General features: G+C 41.1%; 2 protein-coding genes across 4 annotated transcripts in view; one reads left to right on the forward strand and one right to left on the reverse strand.

Moving 5' to 3' along the window:
* IL1RAPL2 (interleukin 1 receptor accessory protein like 2) overlaps positions 1-13208 on the reverse strand; it is a 410823-nt gene extending 397615 nt beyond the window's left edge. For both annotated transcript variants that reach the window (XM_085571059.1, XM_085571056.1), the window contains exons 1-2: positions 10780-13208; positions 10518-10633 (exon numbers count right to left, since the gene is read on the reverse strand). The gene's annotated coding sequence lies outside the window, so the exon portion shown is untranslated. The remainder of the gene's footprint in view (positions 1-10517; positions 10634-10779) is intronic.
* ESX1 (ESX homeobox 1) lies at positions 8057-15824 on the forward strand. 2 transcript variants are annotated; one of them, XM_085571067.1, is made up of 5 exons: positions 8057-8319; positions 8405-8609; positions 8688-8733; positions 12022-12083; positions 13203-13340. In XM_085571067.1, the coding sequence occupies exons 1-4, from the start codon at positions 8220-8222 to the stop codon at positions 12043-12045; spliced, it is 375 nt and encodes a 124-aa protein (XP_085427193.1). In that variant the 5' UTR covers positions 8057-8219; the 3' UTR covers positions 12046-12083; positions 13203-13340. The 2 variants fall into 2 exon arrangements, with proteins under 2 accessions (XP_085427193.1, XP_021404067.3); XM_021548392.3 differs by lacking the exon at positions 12022-12083 and adding an exon at positions 14386-15824 and having other exon boundaries at positions 8132-8319; positions 13203-13489.
* Positions 15825-27505: the final 11681 nt, after the last annotated feature.

A 27505-nucleotide genomic window follows, 5' to 3' on the forward strand; every position in this document is an offset into this window, starting at 1 on the left:
ACCCCCAGCCTCTCGCTGCTGGGCTGGGCTCAGGAGCAGAGAAGGCCTCGGCTCAGGGTAAACACTGCTCAGCAGTAACAGAAACATCTCTGAGTTATCAGCACTGCAGCCAGCACAAATCCAAACCATGGGCCCAAAACAACTACTGTAGAAAAAATTAACTCCCTCCCACCTTCTCAAAATCCCACCATATCTAACCAACAGCAATGGCTCATACTGTCCACAAGACTATTGGTGATATTGGATGATACTGGAGGCTGCAGACATTTAATGGATACAATTATGGTCAACAGAGAAGGGAAGCCATTATATAACCTGCAGAATATTATTAGCCTGTTTAGTCAGTGATACCATCATTCCTTAAAACTATTATTGGGCCAAAACCACAGTCATTCTGTGGTGTTAGTTCTGTATAATTGAGCTAGACGTGTTTCTCTTTTCCTGTAACTGTGTAACACCAGTTTCATCTTTAATAACTACATCTTTAACAACTCTGATATTCCTCACTTGCCTCTCAGTAATTTCAAGATCAGACCTTGCACCAGTTCAGTGTTGTAGGGTCCCAGGGGGCCCTGGAGCTTTGGGCACTCCCACATGTGTGTATGCAGCAACACTGCAGCCCATGGCAAAGACATGAAGCTAAACATGAACAAATAGTGAAGTCCCCTTCAAACCAGGCTCCTCACCCTGCAAATGGCTTTGCATAATGCTTCATGATAAAGTTTTTAAAAAATCTTCCCTGAGGGCATAAATATTTCCAGAAAAACAAAATTATCACAAGTGGCATTATGGAATCCAAGAAAACACAGCATCTTTACAGAGTTAGAGCAACCTGCAGTAATCTGGGCTGTTGTAATCTCTGTTGCTATTCCTTTTCTCATCTCTAGAGTGCACATAATTTCCACCTATGGGATAAGTATCTTTGCACATCTTATGGAAATGTTTTGTAAAATCTAGGGGCAAGCAGGCTAATGGATCACCAAATGAATTAATTTCTGCTATTGGATCACAAACTTGAAGAAGTAAGGGAAAGGGAAAAATACACCAAATACACCAAAGAAGTAAAAGAAATGGGAAGATTAATGAACTGGCACAAAGGTGTGCAGGAACCAACATAAAAATTTAACTAGTGTGGGGTAAATATTCCTAAGCTGTTCTTTAATGTGTATACATAAAAATCAATCAACAGAGCATGTACCTAATTGTATTTCACAATTCTGAATTCCCTGACTATTGGAAAGCTACAATAAAATCCAGCATTTAGCCTTGCTTTAGGAAATCTATTTGCTTCAGGTCTGTGTTTTGACCTATGAAAATCTTTTACTTTCACACGACTTCGGGTAACATCAGAAATCTCACTTTATTCTGTCACAAGATGCTAACTAAAACGAGCACATTCAGCTTCCCTCACTGTCATGGGCAGTTTTTCCCCAAACTTTCTTCACATTTCTACATGTACCACAAGAGGGAGCGCAGAGTTCACCTTCCTTAAGTTCCAAAGACGAGGTAAAACTGTTCGATGTAGCCATAAACTGTGACCGAAGTCAGGCTAGGAGATGGGAGTGGTTTTGTACAGCACACCGGTGCTCAGACAAAGAAAAGGATCAGGTTTCTTTTTTGACAAAGATGTTACCTCACATTCTCACTTGCATTGCTCTCTTCAAAGACAGCCAATGCTGCAGATTTCACCTGAAGAAGAGAGACGCACAGATGATGCCACAGGAGGATAAAATCAAGACAATCCTGATGGGAAGAAGCCTTCAGGCTCACAAAAGCTTTGTGAATAGGATTTTTGAAAGAAATTTATAACCTTTCCTAGCATATCAGATATACATGTGAGAGCAGGGGCAGATGAGGAAAACACACCCTTCTGACTGCACGTACTGCTTCTAATGGCAGCTGTGACTTCTCATAAAAACACTAACAGAAAATAGCTCCCTAAAAAGAACCTAAATCTCCTCTTCTGTAGCACACATGACAAAAAAGAGGGAAAAGCTTGCAATACAGGAAGGTTTCCCTGGTCATTCTTTCCTTCTTTCTCTCCCCTCACCCCACCTACCTTCTCCTACAGTCATCAAATCTCTTTTTTACATTACAAAACTGAACAGTAATAGTGATTATACATAAATCCAGCCACCTACAGGTGGCTGCTGAAATATTATGAAGCTGCTGTTAACAGCAGCAGTTACTATTCTATTCCAGCAGAGCAATTGAGCAGATGCTTAAGCACATTGACTTCCAATTTGTAGCAGTTACACTCCATGCCATTGTTACCACTCCTATCAAACACAGCAGCTTACATATCCTTAAACATTGCTTCATAAAGATGGACACAAACTTCCTAGGAGGAGAAGAAAACTCTCTGATTCACACTTACCTTCCTCTTGGATAAAGTCACTCTGGGCTGGTGTTACCTGATTCAAATCCAAGCTGTATTTGTACTCCTCTTCACAATTGGTTTCCAACATGAGGTGAAGGTGTTTGCTCATTTCAGGTCTTCACTGCTTAGTTGTTTCCTTTTAATGATTCATTCTATTTCAATTCCAAAAAGCTAATTACAGAATATTTTTTATACAGTACACCTCTACAGACCCTCATATATTGACTGACTGCTTCACTTATATTTTATTATAGGAACAGATACAGATGCTGTGGATTTCTACAATTATGCCTCCTATAAAATTTCTAGTGTGCTAAAGAGGGTATATTAAAAGGAAAATTGGATGGTTCAGTCAATAAGGCTGAACATGGGCAACTGCTTTAAATACAGAGAACTGTCCAAATTTACTTCACCATTCCACCTCCCCATGCCTCAAATCTCCATAATGGCAGTAGCAAAATGGTGATAAATACTAGGATGAAACAACAATTACTTACTACATTTGCAGAAGACTGAGACATAGATAACACAGATTGTAGCAGAACCTCCCTTGCACATTACGGACAGTTCACAACACTTTGAAGTCTCCTGACTATGGTTCCTGTCCATAAAGTGAGTTGGAATTATTCACAGAACCCACAGCATTTGGGAAGAACTGGATAGCTTTATATCTGCATAAATGACTATTTCTACATATTAATATAAATTTATAACATTTATATGTATTTATATAAATGAAATATTGAAGAACATACCTGGCAAAGATCTGTTTCTAAAATAATCATGGAAATACAGAAAAAAGTAATCAGAAACAGATTTTCCAGTGGTCATTTTGGAACTAACACAAGGTTATATTTAGGGCTTAGAAAGCCCTATGTAGCGTGTTTTTTATGGGTACAACATATTTTACAATTGTAAATGGGTAAGCATCAGCTGTGTTTATTCTAAACATTATTCTAAACATACCCAGCTTTCCCAGAGATAATTTAATAGCAAAGAATGTGCGACCATTCCAATTTCACATATGAATAAATTATGCACATGTAAGTGATGATTTGTTGTCAAGGGCCAGCAAAGGAAGAAGAAATGTGGTCTTCCAAGTCTAGTTCAACATTCATAGTCAGCCCCTAAATAAAGTAATTTGGAAAAAAAAAGCAATTTTCACTCTAGGAATATGTAAACATGATAGAGGACTGTCACCCCTCAGAAATAGTAAAATATGAACTCAAACAGAGATAAAAAATGTTTTTTTAGTCTATTATCTAACAATTTCTATGGAAAAAATAAAATAATATGGCATCCTTTTTCCTTATTCTTGGTCTTCTGGAACCCTAGGTGCTACTGGCTTTCTGCTCCATAAATGCAGAGTCTAGAAACTCTGAGATGTTAAAACATACAACTTTTTTACCTTTTAGAAGATATGAGAGCCTCATTTAATTGTGACCCCAAAGGGGTGGCTTTAGCAGATCCAGTAAATATTGATTTATCATAACGACACTGCTAGAAGTACTTGTGCACCGAAGAGTTCTTCACTTTCTACCTAAAGGGTTTGAGAGACAGTGCACTTCTGCAGGTGCTGAGAGAACACTCAGGGCAGTATGTTCAGGTCGTTCCAGGTATCTTGCAACACTTTCATGTCACTTCAACAGGAACCTCTTACATACCAGCTTTTCAAGAACAATCCATCTCCTTCAAGAACCAACTGCACAAAGGGAAGACTGAAGCTCTCAGTTTATTTGTCTGCATAAAATCAAAGATCTGCAGAGGGGGAAGGAAGAGATCTGAAAGTGACACTGCCAAGAGATTTGGATGAGGACACAACAGAGGAACATCTGCTCCAGGCGGGTTGGTCAGAATGAGCACGGTGACAGCAGTGTCTCAACACAGTGCCTTCTCCATAGTCACCAACATTCCATTTCTTATCTTATTCTTCTTTCAACTAATATTTTACTTTTCTGTGCTGCTTTTGAATATGCAGCACAGAAAGGGAAGCTGAATTGCCATCTACTGCACACACATTATTTTCCAAGCAGTCACGTATGCCTAATCAGCAAAAAGCACTTACATTATTTTCACAAGTTATTAACTGAAATGGGAAACCAGCTTACTGTGATTCCATTACAAAAGAGTTACTGCACTCTGGTGCAGCTGCTATAATAAGCATCAATTGGCTTAAGAGAAACCAACTAAGGCTGTACCACAACATTCAGTCTTGCATTCTCCCAGTATTTACAGGATTGCCACACACTTAGCCCAGATTTAATCCCATAAAATGAAAGAGGTGCTGATCTTTGAGTTCATGCAGATCTTCAGGCCTCTGTGTAAAACAGAAACAGAATGAGAAACCAGTTGTGTTAATAAGAATATGAACAATCTGAAGAGGTGTACTGGCATTAAAGGTTTCCAGCACTTTTCATCTGGTACGTAGGACATCAACCACACTCAATGCAGCTCTCATCAGGAACTCTTCTGCTTCACCCAAGTTTTGCACTTAATTCTCAAGATAGTAGCTATTTGCCTTCTTCAAGCCAATAAAGATCCATGTCAAGCTATCAAACCAACTCCTTTGACATGCTCAAAAAATTTTTCCTGTAAACATCATCACATATTTCATCTCAGAACGTTTTTTCAATGTAGATATGGACAGGATTGCTTTCTAAGCCTAAATATTAAACTTCATTAACATATATTTATATATTTAAGGCGGTTTAAAGAATGCTGAAATACATTACCAACATGCCAAGAGACATTTCAAGCACAGCAAATACCAATGCCCCTCATGCAGCTGGAGCTCTGCTGTCATCCACAAATAGATGCATATTCTTCCCTTCATCTTTCAAACACTCCATGGACAAGGTCAGCTTTATGATTAATCTATCACATTTTACTTTGTATGGGAGACAGAGAAAACCAAGAAAGCAGTAGCAACAAGGTTGGTTAAACACAAAGTAATGAAAATGTATTTAAAACATACTCTTTTAGGACATTTTTCAATGGCATTATTCAGCAACTATGACATAGGTTGCTCAGCTCATGACAAGACACAATACAAATCCAAAATAACAACTCAAACATCAGTCAGCAGTGTAAATGTAGCCAGCCTGAAGACATCTGAAAAATACAAATGTATTGTGGATTGGCTTTGGCTAAACACAAGTTGCCTACAAAGCTGTTGTCTCCCCTCTTTGATAAAGAGGGGAGAAAATAGGATGAAAATAATAATGGGCTAAAATAAACACAGTTTAATAATGCAAAAGCAGAGGCCAGGCACAGAAGCAAAAGAAGACACAAGATTTTTTTTCTCTATTTCCTATTAGCAGACAATGTCCAGCTACTTTTGGGGAAGTAGGGCTTCAGCCCATGCAGCAGCTGTTCTAGAAGACAAATTTCATAATAATAAATGCCCTACACCCTTTTCCCTTAGCCTTTAGTGCTGAGCAGACATCATATGGTCTGGGATATACCTGGTCAGGTGGGGTCAGCTGTCCTGGCTCTTCTCCAGTATGGGTCTCTTCCACCACAGGCTGCAGTCCTTCAGGAACAGACTGTTCCTCAGTGGGTCCCCCACAGGGTCACAAGTTCTGCCAGCAAACCTGCTCCTGCACTGGCCCCCACGGGGTCATAAACTCCTTTGGCTACATCCACCTGCCCCAGGGGTTCTCCCTGGACTGCAGGTGGATCTCTGCTCCACCATGGAGCCCCACAGGCTCCCAGGGCACAGCTGCCTCACCACAGCTTTGCACCACAGGCTGCAGGGAATCTCTGTTTTGGCACCTGGAGAACCTCCTGCCATTCTTCTTCACTGACCTGGGTGTCTGCAGATCTGTTCTTCACATATTCTCACTCTTCCCTCTGATTGCAGTTGCCATTGTGCAGATTTTTTCCTCTTCATAATTCTGTTGTCCCAGAGGTGCTACCAGCATTGCTGATGAACTCAGCTTTGGCCAGCAGTGGGTCCATCCTGGAGCCAGCTGACACTGGCTTGTTGAATGTGGGGGAAGTTCTCACACAAACCACCCCTGTAGCTCCTGACAGAAGTTTTATCTGCTGTTGATCATGGATTTGGTTTGTATGGAAGACAGAAGTAACAAAATTTATTCCTTCTGGCTCTTGGGAGATACCATTGGAATTCCTGGGCATGCTCTCCAAGATGCAGGAGTTTCTCTTTGACCACAAACACATGTGCAACTGTAACACATTTGTAACTATAAAACAAGCATATCACTGGCTATTTCACATCCAGAACTTTCCTTATGAAGTTCTGATAGTTTCTTTAGTCAGAGGAAATTAGATCGCTCAAATCTTGTTTCCTGGAATTGACACCATTTGGTCCATAGGATGCATAGAATCATTGTTTTCCCCAACACAAATGAGTCCCTAGGCCTTTGAACACAATTAAGGTTGAATGTGGCAGTCTGAGCTTTATAACTTGGGATCAGGATACGAATAGGGCAATAAACTAAGAAATGTCAAGAAAACACCATGTTTAAAAAAAACACTTTCTGTGAATGTTACCCAGAGTCATCTTTCATACAAGAACCTTACTTTTTCGAGACTTAGCCCAAAGTGCTGTCCCAAACCTTATCATAGAGAATGCTACAGGAAGAGGTTCACAAAGGTATTGCTCCAGGCCAAACCAAATTGTAGTGAAAGGAATGAAGTCAAGGTCTGAGTCAAAGAGCCCTGCAGCAGAACAGAGAGACAGCAAGGAGTTCTGTCAGTATAAAGATAGAACTACTCAGTCACACATCCCCAGTGAGGTGAAAGGAGAGGAGGAAAAAACTGAAAAAAAAATTGCCTGTGGGCTGCAATGCCAGGAGTAACCAAAACTTTTTTGACAGGTCACAGAGTCAGGAAGCATTTCTGCACTGACAGCCTCTATGTCTTCAGCTAGAAGGTAAACTAATCCAGCCTTGATATGAAGACAGAGAACACAGAACTCCACTTTTGCTTGAAAACTTAAATATAAACACACCGATTTTTAAATCTTTTCCTCATTTCTAATCTAAATTTTTATGGCTTCAGCTTTCAGCCACTAGTTTTGGAGTTTGGGTGTTCTTAGCCCTTTTCTGCTGTACTCTCTGTAAGACTCTCTAGAAAGTAGTATTTCATTCTCATCCCCCAAAATCAAAATCTCAGGCTCAAGTCATTTTGTCATCTCATTTATGACAGCCTCTATCAGGACACCACAGAAAGATCACAGAACTGCTGGAAGTCTCCCTGTGCAGGAAATCATTTCCAGGACTCCTGTTGAGGAACCATTGCTGTAACAGCAGAGACAACATAATTACAGCAGGAGTGGAATTAGCGATCTCCAGGAAAAAAGACTCAGCCTTGCACGGATTTGTGCACTTCCCCTTCACCTGCTGGCACACGGTACTTTGCAATGTCAGCCTTAAAAAGCTGAATTCAACAAGTGTAAGGTTATGAGGAGCAATAAAGGCAAACACTAGTGACTGTTCTCCGTCACTCCTGGGTCTCAGCCGGGGTCCCTCAGCCCTCACTGCGGACCCATCGCAGCTCTCGAGGCGCCGGCCGCGGCTCTCCCGCACCGCACCGGCACAACTTCACCGCAGCCGCTCCGCGCCCCGACCGAGGCTTCCGAAAGTTACGGCCGGGCTGCGGGAGGGGAGGGAGCGGCGGGACGGCCGCAGGGCAGCCCCGCTGGGGCGGCTCTGTGCCCGCCCGGCGGAGGCGGCCCGGCGAGCGGGGCACGGCGCGTCCCACCCCCGGCCTTGACGCCACGCGTTAATGAAATGCTAATGCCGGGGCGCGGAGCCGGGCGCTGCCCGCGCCCATAAAGCGCGGCGCGGCGCGGCGCGGGGGCCCTGCCGCAGCCATGCAGAGCGCGGCCCCCGCCGCCCCGCCGGCCCTGCACCTCCTCACCTCCTACTTCATCGACAGCATCCTGGGCCGCGGCCCCGCCGCGGGCCGGCACGGTGAGGGGCGGCGGGGAGGGCGGCGCGCTGAGAGGCGGCCCGAGGGGCGGCGGGGCTCCGGTAACTCCGCCGTTGTGTCCCGCAGGCGCGGAACGCGCGCAGACGGCGCGGCCCGGCCGAGCGCGCAGCCCCGCGGAGGAGCAGCCGGCGGAGGAGCGCCCGGCCGGCTCCGAGGCACCGGGGCCGGCGAAGAGGAAGCAGCGGCGGTACCGCACCACGTTCAGCACGTTCCAGCTGGAGGAGCTGGAGCGCGCCTTCTGCAAGTCCCACTACCCCGACGTGTTCACCAGGTAGCGGCGGGAGGGGCGGGCGCGGCCGGGCCGGGCCGGCGGGCAAGCTCCGGCTCTAACCGAGCGTTCCTCCCGCAGAGAGGAGCTGGCCCTGCGGCTGGACCTGACGGAAGCCCGGGTGCAGGTGAGTGTGAGGGTCGAGGGGCCAGAGGGGGTTGGACACAGCGCGTTCTCCCTCCGGTTCAGCCGCCGCGTCCTGTCCGCGGCGGGTGGTGCTGAAGGCGCGGGGCACGGGCGCGCCACCTCCGCGGCGGGGAAGCGGCGGCTCGGGGACATTCCCACGCCGCCGCCTTCGTGGGTCGAAAGGCAGCAATAAAAAAGGATAAATTAGGTTGTTTACAGAAAATGAGGGGTTCTCTGGGGTATTCAAAGTTATTTACTGAGACTGCAGAGTTAACATCCTTCTCTTGGTCTACTTAGCTCAATAAAACTAAAAACGCTTCTAAATGACCGGTTAAAACAAATGGAAGGTGAATTTGACATTCATATATGACAGTCAGGTCCTGTGCAGGAGAATTTTATGCCCAGCTGGGCTGTGATTGCAGCAATGCCTGTAGAACTTCAGCATACTTAGAAAGACACTAATCCCTTGTAGCCTGCAGTTTGCTTAAACTAAAAACGACTCTTAGTAACTTTTCCTGACTCTATGCACTCCTGGTCAACAATATCCCTTAAAAACCCTTTTCTTTAGATTAATTTCTTGATAACCTAGAAATCCCCTTTTTATACAGAAATTACAGGGGAAAAAAAATTTTAAAAAAGATTTTTTTTTTTTCAAAAGGTGCGAAGGCTTTCAAGTATTTATAAACTGCAAATGACAATTGTACTAAATTTGGCTTGTGCTGTAGATCAGATATTGAGTGTTCCAGCACAACTCTGGGTATGTGCCTACTTGTGAAAGACTGAGAACTGGTGCAGCTGCTCAATGTGACAGTCCTGCTTACTATTGCATAGCTTTGATACTGTTAGTGCCAGATCCTTGTTTGTATACTTTGTCATTACTCCAGTCACTGGATCTGTGATGGTTCACACCATAGTTACAGTCTGTAAAACTGTAACTTTTTTAGCTTTTTATTTTAATATGCACCATCTTCAAAAAAGGCATTAGAAGTATAAAGTACTAGTACTTTATAATTGACTCAAAGAACACCTAGATGAGCTTTTTAGCTCTCTTTTGTGGAGTTGGGGAAAATCATGTATCCTCCACTCTTCCTAACATCAACAACGACTAAAACCTCTAGTCACTGACATGCCCCAGTCTCTGACAATTGCACATAGCATCTAACAATGAAAAAGACATGGGGGAAAAGATGTAGCTTTAACTGTCACTGTCAAATTCCCTTCATGGGGCACATACTTTGTAGACCCCGTGAAGGAATGGTGCAATGGTACATGGCAAAGAGGAACTCATCCCTTAATGACTCATCTAGGAAAAAAGAAATGAAAAGTTTGTGTTTGATGGAGCCAAAAAGGAATTAACAAGCAAAATAAGAGTTGATGCATCCCCAGGGGATGGAAGGAACAGCAAAGAGCTGTTCCTGGTACCTCTTTGCCTCCTTAATCTGTTAGATCTTAACACAAGTCTCCTGAGCATGGAGCACAGAGCCAGCACAGTTGTTTAGTGTGAGCCTGCAGAGCACAGAGCCAAGCCCCAGTTCCCACCCTGTGGGAAACTTGGCTCAGCCTGGAGGGAAGGGGATGTGTAGGAATAACAGTGATGCACTGTAGTTAAACTACCTTAATTACCAAACACTTGCCACACATGCCCATGCTCATAGCTGCTCTATAAGGCGTCCTGTGTGAAATGAAGGCTTGCAATCCTCTCCCACAGTACCTGGCTAAATCAGCTGACATGGAAAGTGGCATCTCTTTACTTAGTCAAAAGTAAACTCAAGAAATTTATCTTACCCAATTCAGCCATTTCTTCACCTCCATGTGCTTTACAAATGGAAGTTTGCTTCTCTGAGGAGAAACAAGCTGAAATGGGTATCAGCCACTGCATTGTTCCTCCTCTGGCCTTTAGTCTTACATGAAAATGAACAAATAAGAAAAAAATGGCATAAATATATGCTCATTCCATCATCATTTCAAAGAGATATCTTCATCCAACACCCCCCCTTATTTACTTTTATAGAATAAAAGAGAATTCCTTCCCAATAAGATTCCTTACCTTGGGAAAGAGGTAGTCACAGAGCCTGCAAAACCTTTTCATAACTTGGACTCATGGTGGGATTACTCTTCAGTAGCATTTGCATCTGTTGTTGTCACTCATGTTTCTCATTACTCCTATTGTTAGGATGGCAAGAAAATAAGAAAAAGTTAAAGGAATCTTTTATCTTGTTTAATGTGAGGTATAAAAGGTTTCATGGGTATTTCATTGCCATAAACTGCATCAGTTTTAAAACACTTGCTTACAGATATAACTGATCAAGAAATCCTTGTCATATTTTCTCATTATGATCCTCTTACTCACTTACAGCAGAAACATGATACAGTTATGCACACGTATGTATCTTTCTAGTCTCATTAGGTATTACATCAATTAAATAGGACACATTTTTACAGAAAATTACAGCAAGAAAGCAATCAAATTTTCATGCTCACATTTTCCTTTATAAAAGACCTGAATCTCTTGTCAGATATGCACAATGCTAGTAATTGCAAATATAATCTGGGTAACATTTAGCATGCAATTCAAAACTTGATGGTTTAAAACTCATTTTTGAGTATTAAGTAATACTTTTCTCTAGAGTATTTTGCCATTGATATTACAGTCATAAAATCTTAAGACTGGTATAGCTGTTTCTGTTATGGTTAGTTTGTCACCTCAGAAGTGTCTGAAAATAGAATAAAGGCAAGCTAAGCCTTTTATTGGAAGCAAAGGAAAACTGCTTAACAAATGGTTCAAGATGACTAATCTGAATGTTAATGTGTACAGCAAATTTTGAAAGCTGTTTGTCATGTCAGTCTAAGGTATGAGGCATTGGTCTACTCCTGTTACCACTTTAACTGATGGGTTTGTACCAATAAGGAATGGAAAACCAGCTTTTTTTTTTTTTTTTTTTTTTCTAATGGTAATTATTAACTATCTATGCTGGCATTTCCTTCTATTTTGAGAAATACAAAATCTGAGAGATTATTACATTTTGGAGTTAAGCTCAAAGTTACCTGTAACATTAAAAAAAATATTTTGTAGTCAAAGTGTATATCTGAGTGATAAAATGGATTTGCTTTGGGACAGAGAAAGCAGAAAAGCAGACATTTAATTTTGTGTTAGGCTTCTTTATGAAGAACAGATTGAAGAACAGTGCTAAGATTTAGTAAGGACATGAACAGCCTTGCAGCATTTATCCTTTTTAGGAAAGGTATATCTGCATGTCTCAGTGTGAGATGTTTATTGCCTTTTCAACAGGATATTTTTCATATAAAACACTAAAACCTTGAAGTTTATGGTCTTCTCCTGTGAGATCTTAGGTAAGCTCCACTTGCAAATACTTGGGATTAGTGGTTAACAGGGATTTAAATTCATCTGATCCCAGTAATTTAGTTTTCCTTACCAGACCTCTGTCTTGGATGAAGACTGATGGATTATCTAGTCTTCACTGCCATGCAGGCATAGCTGCCTGGCATTTCACAGGTTCAGATATTCCTTTGTAAGACATTTGACTATTGAAAGCTAATGGTTGCTGGAGGAAAAACTGAAGACTTCTTGAGTCTTGCCACTCAAGAATTTCAAGTACCAACTTCAAAATTTTGATGTTGTAATTTTCTGCTGAGTGCACCTCCCTTGGCTGGCTGCCTGTGAGCGAGAGAGCTCTGTGTTACCTGAGGGGTGTAAATCCCTCTGCCAGGAGAGCAGCAGCTTTCCAGTGTGAATACACTGCAATGAAAGGACTGGCACAGTACTTCTTCAGCTGGATCCCGAGAACCCCAGAACAAGTGCTTTGAGAGAGTCAATTGTGTCTCTGTCCACTGACAGAGAGAAACAACATCAGGCTCAGGACAGCAAGGCTGGGGCATGCCACAGCCTTGTTTGGGGATCAGCGTCCTGGTGTGTGCAGGGCTTTTCTCCCAAACACACTTTGTGACATTCAAGCTACCTGAAGGTAAGTCACACTGCTGGAAATGGTCATAGGGCATGGCTGAGGTAAAGCAAGCTGGGTCCCTCAAAACCTGATTTTTAAATGCTGTAGATGCTATTTAAAACTTTTCGAAAACAGTTTTTGTACTGTATTATAACAGCCATCTCTTGAATGGCTTTGTTGAAATTTAACTTTCAATAAATAGGTTATGAAAGGAAGAATGATCATTCTTAATAATTGCTCTTGCATTTCAGGTGATAGGTTAATATATGACAATGGCTTTAAAACATATGTGACTTCAGTCAGAGAGTAGTCAAATTGTCAATATTTAAAAGTGATTTATTTTGTAATAAACCCACTTAGGCCTTTATTAAAAGATCTTTTATATTAAGGAAGTGGGGTTTGGTTTAACAGTAATTATTTTGCCATCCATATCAATACGTGCTGTAGTATCTGGTAAGACAAACTGCAGATTAAGTTCAGCTAATGCCTTTATAATTTCTTATTGAAGGTCTGGTTCCAAAACAGAAGGGCAAAGTGGAGGAAACGTGAAAAAAATGAAATTCTGGGGACTGTTCCAGGAATCTCCTTAACGCACCCACTTGGTCTATTTTTGGATGTTCCACTGAGTCATTCTCCCCTCCTAGATCACACATGGAGGTCAATGCCTCTTTCAACATTGGCTGTGCCGTCCATGTCCCCAGCTTTTAGTCCTTCAACCTTAGGGCCATTTGGCCTCAGCAGTCTTACCTGGACTTCTCTCTTCAGAAATCCTATATTAAATCCACATTTTGGAAGGTATAGAATATTTTTTTTTTCCTAAATTTCAAAACTGTTAAAAATGCTGCCTTTATATTATTTTGCTGCTTGCATGTTCTCAATAAACTTACTAAAATGGCTTAGTTCCTGTGTAGGATCACTTGATTAGGAACAGCAAGATTTGGGTTTAAGTCATGCTAATAAAATCTTAATGTGTAATTGCTTTTTGAAGACAAATTGTGCATACTTACTGTGATTTTGGTCTCACGGAACCCTAGTCTTCATGAAGACCGCTGTGACCTGTGTGGCTGCAGCTCCATCCTTCTCTCTCACTCTCTCTCAAGTATAAATACATTATATATAAAATAAGCAAATACATTATATATTATATGTAAGTATATACAAATATTTTAAAAAATAGAAGATAGCACTTTGCTGAAATAAGAGCTTGTATCTTAGTACTACATTAACAGACAAACAAATGCTTTTCACATGGAATCAATTGATCTGAACAAATTGTCTGCATAAACAGCTATATAACTTAGCCTTTTTATGAGGTGATTTATTGCTTTCACAGAACAGGCTGATCTACAGCATCCAAGGTTTGTTTAGAAAGGATTTAGCATGAGGGGTTAAGTAAATGGTTGCTGATTTAGATATCTGCATGCCATGTCTGATCATCTCTTGCTCATTTTATTTAAAAGTGTTTTGGTTTTTTATTTTGGGTGGGATTTTCTGCCTTTTTTTTTTTTTTTTTTTTACGGGCAAGGCGTTATACTGCAAAATAAAGCTAAAAGACTGTACATTTGGAAGAAATTGAAAAATTTGGAACTTTTTTTTCCTAATACTTTGGTGGGGGGAAGTTGCAACTCAGTAAGTATTTGTACTCCAAAACAATTCTTAATTTGGGTAATATTGACTTCTTTCAAATACAGGTTTCTCAATGCTTTAAATCCTCTCATGACAACAGCTTCAGTACTAATGAAAGCTCCTGGACCCCCGTCAGACCCTGTTCTCACTGCCTTCACTGATCCAGCAGCAGTTGAAAGGAAAACGTCAAGCATTGCAGCTCTAAGACTCAAAGCAAAAGAACATTCAGCACAAATCCCTCAATTAAACCTCATCTCCAGTCTTACAAACACTAACAAAGAACTTTGTTAGGAGCTCTCCCACAGACTACAGCCACGGAGGGGAAAGTGAATGCCTTCTCCAATAAGTAGCTCTCATTAGAGAGACACATTTAAAAAAAGAAAACACATACACACACACACACACACACACACACACACACACACACAGAGCTGTATTTCCTGCACCTTCAGTAACAGACTGAAAGGAAATAAACCTGCTAAATATTGTTTTCCTTCATTACGACATGAAATCAGGCAGTAAATTGGCTTGTATCATTTCTTGCACTGCAGAAACAGAAGCAGGAATTATCTCATGTGTGTAAATCAGGCTAACACGTATCTGAAGCTTTGAAATCACTGAACTCACAAGAAGCTAGTCCAAAGGCTCAAAATTATTTGTAGGAATAACCACTTTTCTAAGCAATTCTTAACTTCTCAGGAGGAACTCTTACATGCAGTACTTGAGAATCAGTACACAGTTAGTAACTTGGAGACCATGCTTCATGTTGAAGTGCACATGCCAGTGAAATATTACATTCTAGACAGACTTAGCAGGAACAAGATGGGGACTATTTTCAGTATGGGCTTTTGATTCAGAACTAGGTTTGTGTAAAGAGTACCTTGTTTCAAATTTTTAAAAAGTTTGCTTTATGTTCAGGTGGCAATGTCTTAACTAAGAAAGTTTAACCTCTGTACATGACCTGTATCCTGTGAAAGTAGGTTAGCAGTGTGCAGTAAATTGTCTGTAGTTTTCTGTGTATGTATATACCTGTCAATCAGTAGTTTATGGCTGTAAATATGAGGTTGCTGACTATTGTTAGCAAGATTTATGGCACACCTTACCAGACCAGTAAGATTACTTGTATATTTTGAGACATTTCATGCCTTGAGTAGTTTCAGAATTTAAATGAGTACTCAATGTGAAGTGTTAAAATCTTCCTTGGACCAATGTTGAAATGAGTGAAAACAGAGGCCTTACTGAGCAGGAGTCTACAATCCATCACAATCCTGGACTCCATGGCAGGTTGTTTTAAAGTCTTTGCTGAACTTCCCCATCCAGGACATGGGACTGAGAACAATTCTCCACAGGTCTGATGCTTCAGTGTAAAGTGAGAACACGTAGCATCCTCCTGGTGCTGTGGTGAAAAGCAAGGACAGGTCATTGTATGCTCCTTTTGCAGCTCACTCGCCTACCTCACAGGGCTGTTGTGAGGACTCATTAAACAAACAAAACACTGTGCAAATGGCAGAGTTATATAAGTGATAATTTTTGCTTCACAGCAACATAAGAAAGCCCAATAATTGGCTGCACACAGAGATCACCTTTCCCACACCTGTAGCAGCAGTCCAAGCAAACTCTGTTCCTGTAGTTGATGGGACAGCATGGAACTCCTCCACTGATGCTGCCTGCTTTCTCAAAACTGTCCTCAACCACATTTACACTGAAAAGATTCTGTGTATTTTAGAATTTCTTTCTCAAGGCAGCTCTGGGCCTACTCTTAAGACTACACAGCTGAGTTCTCAGCTGGAGTTTGAGGTCCAGAGTTCCAGCTACATCACTGCTGCTTCTGTAGACTGCACCAAGCTTGTATTTAGCTGCAGGACAGGGAAGGAAGTTTGCTGGGTCAAACACAAATACTCATCACTTTCCATAAGAGTGGAAGTATTTCTGTTTGGGTTCACAGACCTCATAGGTAGCACAGGCAGGGAAGGTGGTGGTATTTCAGCTGTTAGGAAATGCCAGCTCCCTACTCGAGTTACAGCAGGGCTGCACTGTGTGTCAAGCAGCAGGAGACTGCAGAAGTGAAGTGAGCAGGACCTCTCACACAAAGTTTGAGTGTGTTTCTTCCACAGCAGCTATTTGCTTCCACCAGTCCACTCTCATGGCCCAGGCTGCCAACTGGCAGCACAACACAGTATCCACTCAAGTGTTGAGTTTGTTCCAAATAAACCTTTTAAGTAGGTTAATGGCTTGAAAACTGTCATTACACAACTCCTGTTCTGTACAAGGTTCTGTGGTATCTTTCCTTGCCACAAGTGTCTCTCTCGTGCAATGCAGAGAGGTTCTTACTGTTTCATTTAAAGTAGCAGAAACTGTCCTGCATTTGCCGTAAGTCATTAAGAAAAGAACTCTGCAATGATAATAAAACTTGGGTATTTTTGCCAAATTATATTTGTAGACAAGTTCACTAGAAGCAGCATGTGAAAAATAAGAGCTGAAGGCTAATGTAATACATTGCATGAAATAGTAGGTCCTGTGTTACCACCAAAATCTTTATCACTGACCAGAGGGCCACAGATATCTCACACAGGTATGGGGAAATCAAATTCACAAGCTAAATTTCAGCAGTTGTATCAGAGATAACATTTATCTATCAACAAAGTTTTTCCAATAGTTATGGTTATAAATAATTTCAGGGACAGCAATTAAACACACAGAGGCAAGTAACTTCACTCATGTGCATGACAGCTCCTGCCAGAGCTGGGAGCTGCTACCTCCACCCAGCACACCGAGCCACTTCAGCACCAGCGTGGGAACTGCAGGGCTGGACAGCAGGGCTGGCTCCCAAACCTTTGCCAGTTTGGGTGTTGCTCTGTCCTAATTCTCCTTACAAGAGGGCATGCTTCTCCAAGACATTCTCCTCTCCTGCTGGGACCACAGCCTGCTGGGCACCACTCCCCTGCCAGCTGTGAACTCTTCCCAGTGTCACACTGAGGCCAGGACTGTCTCCTTTGGTGTACACTTCTGCGTGGCTCTGCAGCTTCAAGATACTGTGTCCAATTTGACACTTGGCAGAATAGCAAAGGTAAGTGCATTGCCTGTTTTGTTCCTGGTTAAGGAGAAGCCATCATCCCTGTGCCATCTGGGCAGAAGCCACTGTCTGCAATTATCAGCAGTTCCCAATGTGTGCAGGTAGAGAACACAGCTTCCAGATGTTTCATCTGGGTTTACTTTGAAATGAAGTTTTTTTTTAAGGTGATTTCATTTTTTCTGCTTTAATGAGTCCTTCCAAGAAATTTCCATTCTTCCATGTGACTTGAAATCCAGCTGTGAGAGTTAATGGCATTATGAAAATAAATATGCAGGACAACACTTGAAATCAGGTTAGGAAGCACAAAGTTCTCATAACCAAAACTCGGAAAGTTTTTTGTGTTAATTATTCACACCTTACAATGAAATATCACACCAAGGGAACAAGGCTTACTTATTCAATCTGTTTAAATTTTAAATAAAGCTTATTTCCCAGCTTTTATGGATATAGTACTAAAGTTACATTTTAAAAAATGCTGGGGAGCTGAAAAACCTTCAGCCTAGTTTCATAGCTGCACATGGGATCAACTATTTGCTATTAATCAAGCAGGGACACTTGCTTTCCAGTCTTTCTCAGGGCAGTGGGGTCTGCAGCCTCCCATATCCTGAATAAGTCAGCCATTTTACAGAGTGTGTCTCACACCAAACATTGCAATTATTTCCTGACATTTTATCTTGCCTTGTGCAATAAATTATTTAGTCCTAATTTAGGCAAAGCCTGCACTGACCTGGATTGAGACTGCAGGATATGTCCCTATGCCTCTCTTCTGAAAAAGAAAGGTTGCAGCCTAAATCTTCTCTGGGTGACATTAAGATTGTTTCCTGGCACAGATTTCAACTGAGGCAGGCCTGAAGCCCTGGTTGTTTTATTGGATTTATCTGATTTTCCTGAAAGCAAAAATACATGGGAGGATTTCCAAAGCCACAGAGAAATTTGAATACAATCCCACCCCAGTCATCTTCTACAACTACTGAGGAAAAATACTCTTATTTTCAAATTAAACCTCTTGACTTTACCTTACACATCACAAGTTTTTGAGGTGTTTTGCTGGAAGATCTTGCAAGCATGTTAGTATCTCTTCAGAAAACACTGATAAATATTTCTGCTGGAGGACCCACATTTGGCTAAATTTTCAATTTTTTTCAGTTTGTTCTCTGGTTCAAGTTCAGTTCTAGTGCCATAGGAAGTTGGATAAATTTCCGTATTTCCAGTGACATTATATTATCAGAACCTTGCCTACAAAGAGTGAGCGATTTTGTTGGGGGAAAAGAAAAAGGAGAATAATAGGCCAGGTGTTTGAAGAAAAGACAAAGAAACAAGCACAGTAGGGTGTTCTGACTCACAAATCTGTATTGAGAAAGAAGTATTCATGAAGAAAATTAATTTAAGAAGTATGTAGTTCAGGTTTTGAGCCCATAAGTTCCTTTCAAAAACAGATTAGTGATTAAAAACTTTTTTTAGTCTAGCAATCTCTTAAACAATTAGCACAGTAATTGGAAAGGGACTACAAATTCAAATCTAGATGGACATAAAAGACTTTCCCCATAGAGCTTTGCCTTGGTTTTGTGGGTAACTGGCATGCACCTGCCTTTACCATCAGTAGGACTGAAATACTGAAGAAGTGCTCTGAATAGGGATACAAATGCCCCAAACAGTAATGCCATACAAATTACTTAATTCATGTAAAGTAGAAGTAATTGTATTGATTATGAATGTGTGAGTGACTCCTTTATTTCAAGTTATATGAGACGTAAGCCACCAGCTTTCAATGGGGTTCTTGCTGCAAATTTGCCAACTGTAGAGTGGGATGTTACTTTTTTCCTTAGTTTGAGCAATAAGTACAATGCACTGCCATTTGGAAGCAGAGATCAACTGACTTTAAGTTAAACCAGGTAAATAAAGATTTCTCTTCTCCAGGTAGTAATTTTGATCTGCTTGTTCATCCTGTGAAAGATGACTGAAATCAAATAAAAAGGAACATAAGGGAGAAACACCCCCAAACTTCAGACATTTTTCCTCAAAGCAGAACCTTTTTTTCCCCTTTTTGATATTTTTGTCATAAAACACCATTGATCACCGGATAAAACCTACACTGCCAAAAGAAAAGAAAAAGCAGAGAGGGAGGGAAAGATTCTGCACAGTGTGTCCCTAGCAATACAATTACCTACCAGCAAATGTCTGACTTCTGGCTTCCCAGGAAGTGTATGAAGAGCACATGTGGGAAGAAGCCTGTGATAATACACACACACCTTACTTCAGCTGCACTGCCACCCAAAAGACACAAAAGGCAGTTAAGGACAAGGCACTTCTGTAGACATTATAGTCAAGCAACTCTACATATGGACTGTAAAGAAATTGAGCTAGTGGGTTGTGTCACATTCTGCCCTGATTTTGGGTATCCCTCCTGCCCCATCCAGGCCTGAGAACAGGGCTGTCCTTGCTGCAGGTGGAGAAGCCACAGCACAAGGCAGCTCAGGCATGACTTCACAGCAGCTGCTTGTCTCCTCAGCCTCTGGTCACACTGCCCCTACCAATTAACTACTGACTTTACCAAACAATGGGACCAAAACATGGAAAGAACATCATATTCTCTGTTAACTTCATTTATTGGCTGGAGCAATGTTTCCTATATTTCAGCTGAAAAATTGCACTGTGCTGGCTTGTGAGAAGCCACTGGAAAACTGGAATGAGCTTGCAAAGTCACACTGGTTGAGTAACCAAACTTTTACATTAAAAATATAACTGAATGGAGGATTGTTGGTTTGGTTTGGTTGGGATGTTGGTTGAATTTCTTTATTTTATAAAAACTACCTTATCAGAAATGACCTGCAGAAAAACTAGAAAAAATATCTGATGTTACAGATAAAAACTTCAGCCTTTGGTGTGAGCAGCATAGTGACATTATTGTGAACTAAAGCAGAAGCAGACAAGACAGCTTGAATTACAGTTTCATCTGGTTCAAAAGGGTTGCTAGTGAAATGTATTTAAGGGATCTGCTAAAGAAAAGAATACATTGCATTTTGTAAGTACCCAGACACAGCTAGAGATTTTGACAAAAGTTGACTTTCACACGCAATTAAACACAATAATTTCAGTTTTCTAGTTTCATAGAAGCTGATCCACAGACTGCCCTATCTCCAGGGTTATTTTGTACCGATAAAAAATCACGGGATTAATGTTTGTGAAAGAAGACAAGAAAGGACAGCATTATTATAGCCTTATTTTCTATATACCCCAAAGTGAATATAGGAAGAGAAGTGAAGCAGGCTGAAATGTTAATGTATGAGAAGAGCCTGAAGATACTCTCATCAGTAAGTTATCAGAACATCTCAGTCTTACCTCTGTTTGTGCTCTCTCAAACTGAACTAGTAGAGAAGTTGCTGACAGCAGCAACAAAGTTTTCAGGTGATGTTTGCCCCTGTGTACGTTGAACTTCTTTGTACAGGGCTGAGCAAAGAGAAAGCAAAGCAGTGAGGGGGCCATGTTTGGAAACACAGAAGCAAATGGGACAGATTCTTACTTGCTTCCCAGCTCAACAGCAGAGCTTCTGCTTTGGGACTGTGCTGAGCTCTGAGCTGAGCCCTGGCTGTAAAACAAATAACCTTCCCCAAGCAGGGTGGATGGCAAGTACTAAGGACTGCCAAGACACAGTCTTGAAGACAAGAAAAAAAAGCAGGACCAAGCATTACTAGAGCATTCACAAAATTCTCAGTTTAAAAAGAACCCCATCTGCATTTCAATTTCTCATCCTAAGAGAAGGCAGCAGAGAACCTCATTTATTATTTCCAGCACAGGCATGGCCATTACTATTGACTCTTACAGAATTCTACCTTATGAAGGTGCCATTTCAAAGTAACTGTTAAGAAAAAAATGCATAGCTATGCTGAAGTCAAATATTTGAAATTATCCACAGCCTTAACACTGAAGTGTTCAGCAATTTTGCTTGTGGAAGAGCACTTTGGTCAGAGAAATAAAAAACAGGGAAGGCCATTTAGAAACCCCAGTCTGTTTCCCTAGACATGCATATCTAGGGAAAACATACCTGACAGTGAAAGTAATTTTAATTATTGTAGCAAATCTAAAAGCACCTTCAAAATCCCCACTGTTAATACTTAAAAACTAGTTATTCACATTCTGCTTTTGACTAGGTGGTTTCTTCTCACTGTTATATCTTCCTGGCATCCACACCAGTGTTTCTTACAGAATCTTCCTATACATTAGGAATTACTTAAAAGAAAAATCTACTTCTAGACTGAAAAACAAACATATGAACAAGTAGAACAAGAAAACACCTAGCTCCATGCATACAGGTCTCAGCAGCCTGTAGAATGACAGCCATACATCATCTGAATTAGAGCTAAACCAGCTCAATGAGAAGACCTAACCATGCTGAACTGAGACTTTCTGGTCCCACTGATGTATACTGTGAACAGCACAGGGTTTAGAGATGTTAAAATTACTGTCATACTTTTAGTAGCTGGAAAGTTAGGGGTTTAACTGGCAATTTCCCCAAAATTTAGAAGTTACTTTTTGCTGTAAATATCTTTTTCCCCCAGAAATGGCCTTGTGCCAGGAAGTTAAGCCGTATTAGACACCCCAGAATATTACCCTTCACTTCCAGAGCTTGCCAGTGTTATTTTGAGGGTCTGGGTTTTTTAGGTTTGTTTAAGTCCAATATTAATCAGTTAATATACCTTGCAAAACACACTTTTAAAAGTTATTTTCATAAACACAACTCAACTGAAATCATGGCTGCATGATAACAATAACACAAACCTACAAAATTACAGTCTTAGATAATTCCTGCATTATCTACAGGGGAGAACAATGGGGGTTGTTATGTCACAATATTGTTTTTCTCCCTTTAAAATTTAGAAAGTGTTACATACAGACTTTGCAGTTTGGCAGCTATACAGCAAAACAGACAGAAAATATTCTGTTCTCTGCTACTATTTCAATATGGAAAGGTCTCATACACAATGCAACAGATTCACAGCAGGTCTTTAGAAAATATTGTACCTTTAGTACCTTTGAGTAAACAGGCAACTTTAGAAGGAGAGAAATGAATACAACAAGCAATCCAAACAAATTTTAAAATAATTTCACGAATGGTTTCCCTTTCAGAAAGATAAAAAACTCTGCCTACTCTCTAAAACACTCAACTGATAGCTTACTTATTAGACAAAAATTAGTGTCCATTCAACCATGAAAAAGACAAGCCATTATATGCTATAAGAGAGATCAAACTGACATCAGCTACTGTACATCTTGACACTTACTACATAATCAAAGTAAACTTTGCTATATGTGTCTGATCTAATGTACCTGTCAGTTATCACTGTCTCTGCTCAGATGAGTTCGTGTGTCATCTATATATGTGGGACAAAACAAATAAATAAATTGCAGTGTTATCTCTTCAAGCTGCTCACACAGTAAGGGGAAAGTACTTAGTATTCCATAATGGAGTTAGGAGTAATTTACTGAGAGATAATTTCTTTTGGACCAAAAATCTCCTACCTCCTGTAGAGCAGACAAATAGAACTATCTTACAGGAAATGGGGCATGATAATACTGCTCTTTAAATAGAACTAACAAAATGGAAATACAATAGGCATTACAAAATATATATCTAACAGTTATCAAAACCTTTGATGTTTTTATAGCTATTTACTACAAAAAATGATTGTATTAGCTGCTCCAGCCCGTTTTAATATAAAGTTTACCATGTGTTTTTTTAGAACACTTAAAAAAAACGCTAAACCTAGGAAGTAGCACTCTTGGGTGTTTGGAAAAACTGAGCATAAGGAGGGAAAGCCACTTGGTTGATGAAACAACAAAGATTTGACAATCAGCTCCTGTAGTGGATAAGAAAAATCTTATGGATGAGGGCCTTACAGGCCTCTCATCACTTCTGTTCCTTTCTGTCACTTCTGCTCACCAAGAAGAGCTCTGGAAAAGGTTTGCTAACAGGATAGTAGAAAACAAGTTACATACCCTAGAAAACAACTTGTTGTGTTGGTTTAACACAGCCTGGTTTTTTTTGGGGGGGGCAGGGGAAGCCACAGAGGCAGCTTCTGAGAGAAGCTGCTCTAAGCTCCTACTATGTCTGGCAGGGCCCTGATGGCTCTGAAGATGAACATGCTGTGGCCCAATTAGAGAAGCTGCTCACACCTCCGTGATGACAAATCTGAGAGAGGAAAAAATCACACACAGCTCCGCGCTCCCAGGGCCATCCCACAGCATGGCAAGCAATTCCCCAATATGGAGCCCAAACAAAATCAACCTTTCAGTGCTGCAAAACCCTACAAGAACTTTTCAATGGATAGAACTCGAGAGCAAAAGAACCTATGGACAGCAATTTTCTTCTGAGTCAGAGAAATGGAAACGGTGAGGACACGTGAGGAGAACAACAAGGCGACACTAAGGTCGGTGAAAGGAAGGAGGGAGGAGGAGCTCCAAACATAGGAGCTGAGATTCTTCTGCAAACTGTAGTGAGGACTATAATACAACAAACTGTGTCCCTGTAATTTATGAAGTCCATGGGGGGATGCAGAGACACATTCACAGCCTGTGAGAAAAGCTGCTCATGCTGGAGTGGGTGGATGCTGAAAAGATGTAATCTAGTGGGAAACTCAAACAGAGAGAGAAGACCCCTGCTTCCAGAGATAGAGAGCTCTTGAGTGCAAACTAGAGCAGCTTATCCTTGAAAGACTACACCCCAGGAACTAAAACGACCCACACCATGGCAGTTTTGGGAGGACTGTTTGCTCATGGGAGGGACTCAGGTAACAGCAGGTCAGGCAGAACTGCTACTCATGAAAATTAGAGCCATGCTGGAAAAGTTCACAGAGAACTGTGGGAAGGACCCCATGGCATAGCAGAAGAGACTCCTCTCTCTAAGTGAACTGAAGAAAGATTTTGAGTGAAAAACTGACCAAAACTCTCACACCCTGTCTCCCTGTGCTGTCAGTGGGAAGGAAGGAGGGTCTGGAGGGGGGAAAAAAGGTGTTCTAAAGGTTTATTTTAGTTCTCATTATCCTCTTTTAAGTTTAAGTCTGTTTGGCTTTCAGTGTTTTCTCCTAATCATTAACTCATGAGCCCTTCAATTCGTCTTTCCCCCTGCTCTGCTCAACTATAGCAGAGGAGAATGACTGAATGGGTTTTGTTGTGGGTGGCTGGCTTTTAGCAAGGGTCAAACCATGACAGCTGTAACCAGGTATGGTCACCTCGTGTTTTGGGTTCAGATTGGTCAAGGGTACACGTCAACACTGCACAATCAGACAGTGATGAGTTAGAAGTACACAACAGCAAGCCCTGCAGTGGCAGGCAGCTGTGGTATTCACACGCCCTCTGAGCAGAGATTTTAGCTTTCTCAGGATTTCTCCTGAGAGAAGCTGTGAGAGAAGCAGAGAAAAGAGAATCAAAACAATTCTTATCTCATTCGCTGCTCCTGTGTTTGTGGCCATGTGGAATGTGGTACGGAGATTGTTTACCCAAGGTGATTGCTTGGTTGGATCCTGGTGAGGGTGTTTTGGATTCATTGACCAGTTGGATCCACGTGTGACTCTCAGGACAGAATCATGGGTTTTCTAGTTAGTTAGTGATAGCTCTTGTTAGTGTAATATAGTGTAATACAGTTACAGTATAATTTAGTATAATAAAGTAATTAATTAACATTCTGAAATCACTGGAGTCAGAGCATCATTCTTCCCACCAGTCAGACACAGCATTTTACTATAAGCAGCCAATGCACAATGTTATCTTGTCACAAGAATGAAAATAGATAAGAACTTAGCATCTGAATACAGCATAAAATGGCCTGGATTTTTGCAATAAAGGATTCTCTCTGAACAAGAACCAAGAGGGTCCATGTCTCATTGCTACAAGCTCCAACAGTAGTGGATATGGTCTGTAGTTATTATAGCCCTGATGGTTTAATCATCCAGAACTAACCTTCCCATACCTGAACAGCGATGCAGCAGGGTGAAGAGGCTGGGACACTCACCTGGGATTTGAAAGACTAATTCTACTTCTGACTCTGCCCCTCCACATGTCTTAGGCAAGACACTTTTCCATTTGCCACACTCTGTTCTGTCTGCAAAGCACAATGTCCTCAGAGAGAGGAGCACCACTCACCCTGCTGCTCTGCACAGCACAAAGAAGTGCCAAACACAAACCTCCAGCAAAGCCCCAAAGGGAGTAAGCAAGGTCTTACTGGACAAATCAATTTGTCAAGTTGATTTTTCAGGGTTATTTTACCTTTTTTTCTGCTTTATACACATACATTCCTTTCATTGTATTCCCTCTTAATTGCATATCTTTACCAAAATCATATTGGTTCTGGCCTCTCTTGGCTTTTCTCTTTTGCCTTGGGCCTGGTGATACCTCTCTAAAATGAAAAGATAAATTATCCAGGAATAAAATTGTTCCTGTAACAGAAAGTAAAGTGACTGCAGCTACCCAAACCCAGCTTTGCTCTGCATCCCAGGGTCAAGTTGAATCTCCAGCCACCAAGAATGCTGCTTTACAACAAATTTTTCAGGGCATTCTGTGCTGAGCTTTTTTCCAGAGCATCTCTTTTGTTCATTTGGCTGGTGTCACTTCCCTCTCAGGGAACTTTTTCAGTACAACAAAATATTTATCAATGCTGAATGCTCTGTGAAGTAGAAGTGGGAAGATTCTCTTCAGTGGAAGATATTTAAAATATTTCACTTTCCAAGTAGCTCTGTGAATACAGGGAAGAAATGCATAACTTAAACAAAAGGAGTTACTGACCCAGAAGTGATTAGCATTAGTGTAAAGCTTTCAGACCCTTTTTCATCTTATTGATTCTAAGCAGAATAAATCCGTAAATGATAATAGGGCTCAATTTAAATTACCTACAGCAAGTGCTGCTTTTCAGCTCTCATCAGACAATCATGCTGTTCAATCAGCTCTATTCTGTATGTACAAAGCAAATTAATGTGTATAAAACAGTCGTAACTCAGGCCAGTTTTCAACAAAAGAATCTTTTATGTAGCACACAACTGCCTTTTATCGACATGCTTTTAATTGAACTTCTAACGCTATATCCATATTCCACCTAATTATAGCAGAAAATTCATCTATATTTTAAAATACTGACCATACCTTTTCCTTTGTAAAGTTCCCAGAACTTTACCAGGGTAGGTTATTATATTCTCATTTATGGTCAGATTTGTTTAGAAACACTGAAAGGGAGCACGAAGGCAATTCTGAGCCTATAGCAGCCAAGCAATGTCTCAAGGACAACTACACTGGTGCACTGAATCAGCAAGGGCAGCTCCTCACTCCTTGAATCCAGCCTCTAAATGTACCTCCAAAAACCAGGGAGAGAGCATTGCACAAGAGGCATTGATAGAGAAGCCTCCAGTCTGCAAGTATTCTCTCTTAAGCAATTTGTTTCTGTTTCAAAAGGCATCTTTTGTGTGTCTCACTCTCTTTACTTGTGTAGCTGAGTTTACCAGGGAACAGGCAGACAGGATACCACTTCTTTAAAGGGAGGATTCCTGGGACAACAGAAGCAGCAATGGAAAGAAAGAGAGAATTAAAGGTGGACTCTGGAAAATACTTCTGGTTCAATCCAAGACATTTAGCCTGTGGAATTATCTTTGAGAGGGCAGCAGTGCCAGTGCTGAGAGAGATTCCTTGCACTTGTCTCTGCCATTTCAAGCAGGATGGCTTAGAGAGAGCTAGTGAGGGATTTTACAGAGATGAAGGAGGACAGAGAACAGGCCTTTTTATTTCCATTTCAACATCACCTAGTCCAGACTTTGCTGTGGGTAGGAAAAATCCTGTTGTCACCTTCCACAGCCTTTGCAATAAAGCCTCAAGCTAAGACAACAGCACATATTCTTCTTTAAGAACCATGCATGCCATACCATGGTTACCAGCAGCAAAGGGCAAATAAACCCAAGGCTAAAATCAACTAAACTGTTGACATTGATTTTAACATGGGTAGAACTCCACCTCAAGGATGTACATTGCAATTACTCAAATTTATTGCCAAGCTCTTCTGACAGGTCTGGTCTCTGCTGACACTACATATGGGACTCCCATTTAATATTTTGCTTTAAACATTTTTCTATTAATCA

Source organism: Lonchura striata, chromosome 4A (assembly GCF_050655825.1).
Source record: "Lonchura striata isolate lonStrDom1 chromosome 4A, ASM5065582v1, whole genome shotgun sequence".
NCBI lineage: Eukaryota > Metazoa > Chordata > Aves > Passeriformes > Estrildidae > Lonchura > Lonchura striata.

Coding starts and splice junctions, on each gene's coding strand:
- ESX1 (XM_021548392.3), top strand. CDS start 8,220: ATGCAGAGCGCGGCCCCCGCCGCCCCGCCGGCCCTGCACCTCCTCACC. Junction 8,610..8,687: donor TACCCCGACGTGTTCACCAG/GTAGCGGCGGGA, acceptor TTCCTCCCGCAG/AGAGGAGCTGGCCCTGCGGC. Junction 13,490..14,385: donor TTAAATCCACATTTTGGAAG/GTATAGAATATT, acceptor TTTCAAATACAG/GTTTCTCAATGCTTTAAATC.